The 10,192-nt window shown below is 46.6% G+C and overlaps 1 protein-coding gene and 1 long non-coding RNA gene across 2 annotated transcripts in view; one reads left to right on the top strand and one right to left on the bottom strand.

Annotated features, from left to right (window-relative positions):
• Positions 1 to 365: 365 nt before the first annotated feature.
• On the top strand, positions 366 to 6,731 carry LOC122187818. The gene is made up of 3 exons (XR_006181430.1): positions 366 to 395; positions 4,300 to 4,439; positions 6,563 to 6,731. It is a non-coding gene; the product is annotated as an uncharacterized LOC122187818 (long non-coding RNA).
• Positions 6,732 to 8,651: 1,920 nt separating this feature from the next.
• NEO1 (neogenin 1) overlaps positions 8,652 to 10,192 on the bottom strand; it is a 176,430-nt gene continuing 174,889 nt past the window's right edge. Inside the window, exon 29 of the mRNA XM_042885655.1 lies at positions 8,652 to 9,439. Within this exon, the coding sequence (XP_042741589.1) occupies positions 9,356 to 9,439 (84 nt within the window). The 3' untranslated portion in view covers positions 8,652 to 9,355. The remainder of the gene's footprint in view (positions 9,440 to 10,192) is intronic.

Genomic DNA, 10,192 nt, shown 5'->3' with positions numbered 1-10,192 from the left:
CACCGAGGTCCTGGCCTTGAGGCTCAGCTGAGCAGCACTTCTTTTTGCTGGGGATCTGCTTGCTGGTGCACCTTCTGACAGACCCTCGGTGCTTAGTGAGGCACCTTCCCACAAATCCCCTCCCATCTGTTGCCTTTTTCCCTGCCGGTGAAAAAGAGGAGGTGAATTTTCACCCACATATAATATTGTAGTAGAAATGCTAAGTCACGGCCTGAAGGAGTGATTGAGCACCTGGTGGGAAGGCAGGGCCGACCCAGGGGAACACAGGTGCACGCAATCCACCTGAGTGACTGGAAAGGGTGGATCCACCCCTTCCCAGGCCTCATTTAAGGGTTGGCAGTAGAAGTAAGAATATCTCTTTCTGGGGATTCCTGCCTACTTGTAACCTTCTAAAGGTAAGCAGCTCTTTTCCTTCATTTCTCCATCTGTGGCTGCTGCATTTGGGCTTGTTCTCATTTGCTGCAGTCATGAACTTTGCCACCCTGCTGTTATAGCATTACAAATATATGCGTTGGGTTTTGGCCTTTGAAGTAATTCCTTTTGTTCTTGTTTACAATTTCCAGCATGCTGAACGTCTGTCTGAGCCCTATTGTGTCTTAGGTCATGGGTGTCCAACCTTGGTTTGCCAGGGCTGTGTGTACGTAGTAATGCCTCCTACTTACTTCCATGGAAATGGCAGCAGATACCAGTAACTCAATAACACTGTTCGAGCAAATTCTCAGCTACAAAGCACTGCTTTTGACACAGTTACCACCACTAGCTGTGCCTTTTTGCCAGCACTGAACAGAAGCTGTGTGCTGCACTCAAACACTTGTGCCAGTGGAGGTGACCCACTGCCTCTGGTGTCACTGCTAAAACTCACCACCTGCAGCCTCAGTGTGGGATGTTTATGTTTGGTCTCTACAAATGTTCAGTAAGCATTGATGAATGTCAATGGGTGCCGTTTTCTTTCTGCGTAGAGGAATTCAATTGACACACTCCTGCTCTATCTGCACTTCTGAGTCAGATGCCAGTCTGTCAGTGCCCCTCTGCTGCCATCTGTCACACAGCAACAACATGGAATGGGACATGAGGCAAAGTTCAACCTGCACTGCCATACCCCCAGCGTCCACCTCTGACATCATGGGCCACTGTCCTTAAACAGAAGGCACTACTTTTGGAGCAGCCCTCTTTAAATATATACTATATATTTAAAGTAACAAAACTTATTTTAATTCTAATAGTATTTTAATTAAAATATATTTAAAAAGAGTAACAAAAGCATAAAGCTAGTGGGAAATTTGACTTTGTTTTTGTGAAAGTAATGCATCAGTTTGTTTTGGTGGCATTGCTGCAATTCTTATGAGTTCTCAAAGTGCTCAGTAGATATACATATTTTTAATGAAATCTTACACTTCTTGTGCTTCATCCTTCAAAATAGCTGTTTGCACACATACATAATGCCACAGAGTGATGCCAGGAGTAAGGAGTGCTGGGCTGCATGTGGGCTGTGTTGGCCATGTCTGCACTAAGTGGTGATACTCATAGGGCTGAGTATGGTACAATCTATCTGTGACAAAGGACAAATCCTAACTAGGTTCTGCTGCTTACATTTGCAGGAAGGTAGATTGATTTAGATTTTGGTTGTGGTTTTTTTTTTTTTATTTTTTATTATTATTTTTAAACTCTCTTTAAGGAGGCATTGCAAACCAGCTGCCTTTCAGCCTCCAGCTACCAGCTGACCCTAATCACTGGTGATGACTGTTCTGCTCAGGTCCACCTGTAAGCAGGAACTTGATTAGAAAAGACACGGACTGAAATCTTCCAGAAGAGGTGGCTGCTCTTTTGTATCAGTGGAGGAGAAGCAACAGCTTGATGGGTTGGAGTTGGGAGCCCAGTAAATGGCAGGCTCCCATAGAACTTTCCCTAGTGCCCTCTTGTGCCTGACTGGCCAACCATCCACCCAATAATCCCCCCAGCACTGGCAGTCTGGCTATGTGTACCCTAGAGGGAATGCCTGAAGCTGCTGGGCTGTGCTGGGCAGGAAGATGTTAACAGCATCTCAACACCTTCTCATTTCTGGGAAGCTGCTCTCTATGGCTGTGCTGCAAATTAGACAGCTCTTCTGGGTCATTCCTTCCCTCCTCCTCCCCCTTTTGTTTTTTCTACACCTGCTTCCTTCAGCTGTGATGGGAATGGCTGGGGCTCGCCCACACTCAGCTCTTCCCCTCCAGCTCCATGGCATGCAGAGCTGGCGTGGGTGGCTCACAGCAGGTCGCAGTCAGGGTCCTCCCCAGGCCTGCTGCTGGCTCCCTGCTGCCCCATCCACCCACACCAGTCTCCTGCTGTGGCCAAGGGATGCTGTCAGCTCTGGCCCTGTGCACACCCATCACTGTCAGCTCCTCTCTGCAGAGGCTGGGCATGCATGCTGCTGGTCTGAGCTATGCCTGCAGCTCCTGGCTGTGCTGCCAGGCAGGACGGTGTCCCTGATAGGTTATTAACCTTTTCCATGCTGCTGCAGGCCCCTCTTGCAACTCATTCAGGTCAGTATAAGATTTGTTCTCCAAAAGAGACTGTGGTGGCAAAGAGATGATTTGGAAAGATGCTTAACCTGCAGCTTTTAATTTTTCTCTATGAAAAAGGCTTGAGTGTGAGCATAACCCAGATAAACATGTAGTGGGGCACATATGGGAGATGCAGATGGCCCAGAGGCCAACAGAGAGGCTTGATACTGGTGTGTGGACACATGGTACGCGTGCACTCACATGGTTTTCCTCCTCCAGTAAAACCACCTTACAGGGTTTGGTCCAATTAGTGTGAATCAGTCCTGGGAAATCAAGCTCCCTGAAAGCCCAGGAGGTACAAGCACTGAGAACACAGCATCCACCTCTATTTTGGTGTCATTCTGTTGTTTGCTTGCTGGGTTTTTCTCTGTCTCAGTGCCTAAACCAAATCTGCCTGGAAAGGGATGCTTCTGCCCCAACCTTCATTGCACTGGAGCTCCTTGCTGGCTTACATGATAATGCTTTGCAGCTGGGGAGGTGGGGATGATGGGGAAACACCTGGGGAGCCTGGAGGAAGGGCTGGAGCTTACTTCTCACAGACCTGGCAAGGTAAGGGCAGTGGGGAGATCTGGGGGGGTGGTTACCAGGTGAAGCCCACCTTTTGGGGGGTGCTAATTTTTGTTACAAGCAGCAGTGGGGTAGAGAGTGGGTCCTGGCTGTGCTCTGGAGGTGGCCCTGAGGATGTGGTTGGACTGAGAGTCTGGGAGGTGCCATAGTACTCTGGTAACTGCATGGCTGTCTTTGGGGTCCCTCTATTCTAGCAGGCCTGGGGCTCGGGTTGTGCGGCAGGTGCTGGCTGTACTCCAGGGTTTTCCTTTCCATGCTGATAGCAGTCTTGGGGAGAGCTAAGGTGGTCTCAGTTCAGCAAGCCCTGTGCTTGCTGAGCACACTGCAGCATTTACAGCATGAGAAATGGGTGGAAATGCTACAGGCTCTGTATCAGCCAGGCTGGGAAGAAGCACGCTGAGTGTCTGGGCAAGGAAGGCTTGCAAATGCTGTAGGGAACTGGGGGGATTCAGCCTTGGGATCACCTGTGGCTGGGTCACTGTGAAATGGGGATACTGGAAGGGATGCAGGGCCAGGCATACCTTAACTGGAGCAGGCAGAAAGGAGGGCAGAAGCCCGGGTGAGATGGTCCTACTGCCCAGGCTGGGAAGGGCTGAGAGCCTTCTGGAGAGTGGGGGACAGCAGTGACATTCCCCCCCCCCCACTGGGTAACATGGGGCAGCCCTAGAGGTGCTGGCAGACAGATGGCATCTGGGTGAGGTGCAGAGCTCCCAGAGAAGGTTTCTCTGGCAGCTCCTCAGTACAGATTTACTTATTTTGGTCACGAGGCTCCAAGCCCTGACTGCAAGACAGGAGATGGATGGGAGCAGAGCGTGACTGGGGCTCTGCCTTGCAGCAGCTGCGGGAAAAGCCCAGTGTGAGAGACAGGCAGGGAAGCCGCCTCCGCAGCAGCAGCACAGAGGTTGGCCAAATGAAGTGGATGCTGTTCCCATGGAGACAGTGCCCACAAAAAGAAATGGGGCCTGGTGTGCTCCTCAGGCACAAGGAGGTGGGATGCGGGGTCTGGCAGGATGCTGGGTGGGATGGAGCTGTCAGGCTTGCAGCCACCCCCTGGGGAATCCTCTCACCCTCTCTCTGGATGGGGGGGGCTCCAAGTCAGATAAGGGCTTTCCAGAACATCCCAGCTCTGCCAGCCAGGAACTGTGAACCTCGGGGGCTCATAGTGGGGTTCCTATTTCTTCCCTCTCAGGTTGGAAGCCCAGAACAGCCTGCCCCATTGTCATGGTATGGTGGAAGTACAGAATCTGTTAGCCTAGAATGAACCAAAGGAAATGGGGATGCATGAAAACCGTCAGTGGGTGCTGCTGCTTCTTCTGGAACCTGCTAAGGGTGAGTAGTGCCTGTTTGGATTAAGTCAATGCAATGAAGCTGTTGCTATGCTTGCAGCACATCTCATGTAATTCTGCCAGCCTTTGGTGGGGGTGCTGCAGGATGTTTTAACCAGGGCTGCCTCAGGTTGGAGGGTCTCCAGGGACTCAGTCGCCTGGGATTTGGTAGCTGGCTGAGACAGCTGGGCTGGGGAACAGCATTTCCTTATAGGAAAGCACCAAGGAAAACTAGTGTTTGCTCTGCATTCAAGCCCTGTGACAACCAGCTGTCCTGGCTACATCCTTGTGGAGAGGAAGGTGTGGAGGAGAATCAGTATGTGGTAGAAAAGTGCTTTGTGAGGGGGGTATTCCAGGAAAGAAGGTGGGACAATGGGAGCTGAAATTCAGTTCAGGGTAGAATTAATCCTTTGCTCTGCCTCACTGGCTATGAGTTCATCTCCCCAGCAAGCTATTGATAGCTTTCAGGTTCTTCTTGCCTGAAGAAAGCAAGCATACAGTCTGGATCTCTGGGTGTTTCCTTCTGCCATCTCTTTAACCTCTTGCTCTCATTTTCTACCTTCATGCCTGCCAAGGGGCTTTGCCCTCTGTTCCTGTCTGCTCCCTCTGGCCCTGTCAGCCCTGTACCTTTTCCTGTGTGCTTTTGGGGGATCGCCCCCTTGGCTCCCAGGGCACCCGTCACACTGTGGAGCTGGCAGGCCTCTTGGAGGCAGCTGTGCATTGTGCCTCTGTAACCTTCCATAAGCAAACACCTCAGAGCACCAGCTGGCTTTTTTTTTTCCTCCCACAGTTGCACTTCCCATGTGTAGTAAGAGCAGCCATAACCTGGCTGAAGCCTGGACTAGAGGAGAAGCTGTATTGGTTTGACATTTTTGGCAAAGACAAATGGCACAATTTAAGCTCATGTTTTCATAGGGATGTCTTTCTTGAGATGAGCAGTTATTTGCTGTTTAAACTCGATTCTGTCTTGAGATAGGAAGCCGCTCTTAATGGGAAAAGCCTGCAAGTGTTGTATCAATTTATCTAAGGTGCTGGAGCTGCTGTAAGTCAAACCTTTATGCCTATGCTGGGAGCATAAATGCTATTAAGGAAGGACACAGTGAGGCATGAATAAAAATTAGTTTGCTGCATGAGTTCATTGCTATGCTGCTGCTGCTAACAAAAGAGTCACTAATGTCAGTCTCCCTAACTGAGGCTGAAAAGAAACAAATTAATCTTTTCCAGGTAGATGCAAAAATGGTGCGGGTTGGGCTTTGCCTTGCAGCTCTGCTTACCAGCGAGGCGTCGCTGCCATCTAGCGTCCCTGCCTTGCACTGCCAGCGCTGCACGAGGGTGCAAGTTACAGCTGCTCGTCCTTCTTTCTGCCTGGCCTAACATGGGCTTCCCGTCCCTCACCAGCACCGTTTCGTCTGGTTTGACCTCCAAAGCACGTACTGTATGTGCTGCTGGAGCAGGAATTGCTTTCACTTGAGGTTACTAAGCAGAGATCACATCTCTGCAGTACTGCCTGTCCATTACTGCCTGTCCATGCCTGCAGCTCTGCTGTGTCTTGGTGCTCCCAACCCAATCTCTTACATCTTTCTTCCCAATTTCTTCACTCCTTTATATGTACCCCATCACTTCTGGCACGGCTGAGGAATCTGTCAGGTTGCAGGGTCATGGAATCCTGAGGCCTCAGCGAGCTTCTCTCACTGTAACTTTGCAAGAACTCAACTAGCAAAATAAGGAGAGGGGAGGAGGGGAGCGAAGCAGTGCAGTAGATTGTATTCCTGTTTGCAGAGGTTGGGGGGAGGAAGGGTCTGATGCCCCCAGGAAAATAGGACACAAGGACATGGGGAAGCTGGCTGACTTGCCAGCAGTCTGGATTGGGCATGAAGGTAACAAAGAGGATATGGCAGCATTTCGAGGGTTATGTTTAAAGAATTACAGTGTCACTTCTCTGGGGCTTACTGTCTTAAGGCTATTTGTTCTCTGAAATGAACTTCCAGACTTGAAATCCTTTCTTCTGCTGCTTGCTTGTTACAAATGGCACTGTTGCTGTCGAGCTTTTGAGCTTAGTCAGGGAGACAGTGCTTTCTCAGGGTTTGTTTGTGTGCAGGGGAGGAATGGTGTCCTTGTGTTCCTCAGGAGGAGGCAGCTTGACCAACCACAGCAAGCAGTGCAAGCACTGCTCACCAAACCTGCTCACCGAGTCGATTAAGGGAGGTAGAGGAGTAGCAGAGAAGAGAAACTCTCCAAGCAGACCAGAATTTGATTGGATTAAAAAAAGTGTATTGGATGTCCAATACAAAATAATAAACATGAAGTTATAAAAAAAAAAAAAAAAAAAACAACCCAAAAAAAAAAAAAAAAAAAAAAAACAAAGGCCAAAAAAAAAAAAAAAAAAAAAAAAAAAAAAAAATTGTACAGGAAGGTAAATGTCTACAGCAGTCCTTAAAATTATTCTACATGAGAATCATAAAACAATATACAGGTTTGCTTTTTCCCCAAATCTCTCTGAGGGAAGCTGCCACTCAACAGCTTGACTATGACACTACAAGGATACACAATGTCCAAATTTAAAATCACAGGATATGTAAGAAAACGTAGCATTAAAATGTGAAAAAGTGCAATACAGATTGTACACTGAATTGAATAAATGTTTTCTTTTAGTTTAACCTTAAAAAACCAACTTTGAACAGTTGTTTTATCATTAAAAATATTCCCCCTCCCCGAATTCAATGACAATATTAACATTCATGGTGTTATACATAAGTAATATTCACAAAGACCCACCAGCTAAGAATACTGTATGTGTAAGATGGTATTTCTTTGGGTATAGGTAAAAAATAGGCAAAGGAAAACATCCATCCAGGAAAACGTTCAGGACAAAGTATGCGGTTGTAGGATTGAAATACATGTTCTGTAGCTTATTTTGCCCTGAATTGTTTTGATTAAAAGTCCAAACATCAGTTTTCCAGGTGGCCCACAGTGCTCCAATTCATTGATTTCCTCCCTCCCCTCAAATAATAAATAAACCCAGCAACTGTGCTAAAAATGACAGTACAAAGAGTCCAGGCAAAGAAAGGAAGTAAAACCACAGCCCGAGGCCTGCTGCACTCTGGACCATCTCTTGGCTCTCCTTTCCCCAGCAGTGGGCACCAAGAATGCAGGCCCAGAGCTTTAGTTAGAAGCATACAAAGGGTGGGAAGCAATGGGGGTTTTGTTTGTCCTGTTAAATCTCAAACAGCTCATTCTGCTGCGGCAGGGCAGCAGTGGGCTCTGCAAGTGCCTCTGGTACCTGCACTCCCTCTATTGGTGATGCCGAGCTTCCAGGAGAAATCAAATGGCTTCTCCCTGTCAGTAAGTTTTGGGTTTCCTTTCATCTTAACAGTGAAAATGCAGAGGAATCTCCTGGGCAGATGAGTTTTGTTTCTTTTTTTAATTGTTTTTTTTCTTAGTAAGATACAGTCCCTCCTTTCATGCCATTCTTCCTCAGACTGTGGCAGAGCCAAGCAATCATCTGCATAAGGAGAAAACAGATTAAGATTTTGCTTCCCCTCACAATGGATTTCCCTTTTGATTTTCCTTCCTTTCTAGACAGATACATGAACAGCACCTGAGTCACTAATACTGTTTTCCTTTTCACTTGGTTCAAAAAGAATAGGAAAAAAAAACCCCCAATTTTCCTTGCTTACATCTCTCAAGAATCCTTAAGAGAAGGCTTCTTGTTTAAAGGGCCTGGGTTGGAGAAACTGCACTGGGGTTGGACTTGCTGCTGAAGGGTCCTGTGGACACAGTGTAAGGTAAGATGGGAAAATACCCTTTGATTGAGGAGAGGCCCAGGCAGCTCCTAGCACCCACAGAGCTGCCTTCAACCTAACAACACCAAAACAGCACTGTTGCCAAAACAAGCAGTAGTGGCATCTAAACTTAAGGTAACCTACTTCACAGGAGGAAATTTTTTTAATGTTTCTAAATGAGACTCACTGCAATTCAGTAACCAGAGACACAGTATGCTGGAGTTACAAGGAAGGACGGTACAGAAGATGCTTTCATTTTCTTCAGTCTTTCGAGTCAATGTAGAAAGACAGCAAAACAACAATAATGAAACCTCCCCCTGCATTCCCTCCCCATCTACTTTTCCCCACTCAAAATATTGAAACTGCACAAAAAAGCAACAAACAAGCCTTTCAAATTACATTTCAATTCAAACAGACTGGTAATCTCACAGTGATGAGAGGAGAAAGTCAGGCTTTTAATAATTATAATATAAAAATAATAATAAAAAAAAGCTTACAAATAACAGTGCAGCATCCCAAAAGGCCATGGATTAACTGCCAGAAGGGGACGTAATTATATGCAGAATAAAAAAACAAAATAGAACAACCCACACTGGCAATGAATTTTCATACACAATAGAACAAGCAGTCAAATGTCAGCCTAGGCTGTGAAAAACAATAGTTTCTCCTTTTTTTTTTTTCCTTGATTACATTATTTTTTTCCTTTTTATATATATAAAAAAAAAAAAAGATAAAATAAAAACACAAAATTGTACATAAATGCGAATGTCCAACACTGAAAAGGCAGGGCAATCACACCACTGAGACAAAACCTGACCAGGAAAAAATAAAACTTATGAAGTCCACTCTCTTTCCTTTTGTCTGGATGCTAGATTTCAGTCCCATCCTGCATGGACTCAGCAGGTAAATGGAACTCAGCTTGGTGTGACTTTGTTACAGGATGATGGCCGGGAAGGTCGTTCCTCTGTGACCAGCTGTAGCACAAATGCACCAATTGGTTCCTCTGCCTCCTGGGGATGCTCTCGATGTGCTGTCCCTCTTCTGTATTTATTTTTTTTTCACTGTACAATTCCTTGTGTTCCAAGGCTGAGTCCCAAGACGTGTGAAACAATCTGGAGTCATGTCCTGGTGAAGGTGGTCATGCTGTAGTGATGGCATTAAGGTCCTTCATGAGTCCTTCCAGGTGGGCCATCTCTTTGGTCAGCTCATCTGGTTCGTAGCTCTGTGAGAGAGGGAAAGGGTTACTGCCAGGGCTTTGCTTCCTTTGGCATAAGGAACAGAAAGAAGTGCTCAGTGATGCTGGTGGAGATTGTGGCTCTGACTCACGGCTAAGCAGATTTATTGCATTACAGAAATTAATACCTTGGAACAACACTCAAATATTAAACACAGCTTTCTGCAGTAGTGATTCATAGTTTCACTGATTTTGAGACTGTGATCATCTTGTCTGTTTTCCAGGTATCAATTCCTCCTTCAAGGCAATGGCTGCACGTGTACCCAAGCAGGTCATTTGAAAACATCACCACAGCTGTAGAATTTTTTTAAAGATCACTTGTGATTGTTAACAGATGGTTCCATGTCGAGCCTCAACTGTTTAGCTTCAGCTATACTGAGCAGCTCTCCTAATTTTATTATTAAGGACACTCTCACCAAGTGCACCCCAAAGCCTTTTCATAGCAAGTCTTTCCCAGTATGGTGTAGCTTTCAACTCCTTCTATTTTTTTTTTTTTTGCTTTTGGAGCATTTCTCTAAATCCTCCTCCTTCTCTCACCACTGTTTTCAGAGTAGAAAGATAAGCCATGCAGTGTTCCAATACCAGCTGTGCTTTTGCCAAACCCAGAGCAGCACATCTCATATGTACCATTTCTGCTCTGGTACATTGGAAGCACATTATGAGACCCTCTGGATGGAGTCTAATATGAAAGCTACTGCTCAGCCGCCTGCACACTACAATGCTGAGTCCTTCAGGGACATC

This window comes from Lagopus leucura, unplaced genomic scaffold (genome assembly GCF_019238085.1).
Source record: "Lagopus leucura isolate 7727_CA_CO unplaced genomic scaffold, USGS_WTPT01 Super-Scaffold_100052, whole genome shotgun sequence".
Taxonomy (NCBI): Eukaryota; Metazoa; Chordata; class Aves; order Galliformes; family Phasianidae; genus Lagopus; species Lagopus leucura.
The sequence above is the reverse complement of the archived record's forward strand: the minus strand, read 5'-3'. Positions and strand labels throughout refer to the sequence as shown.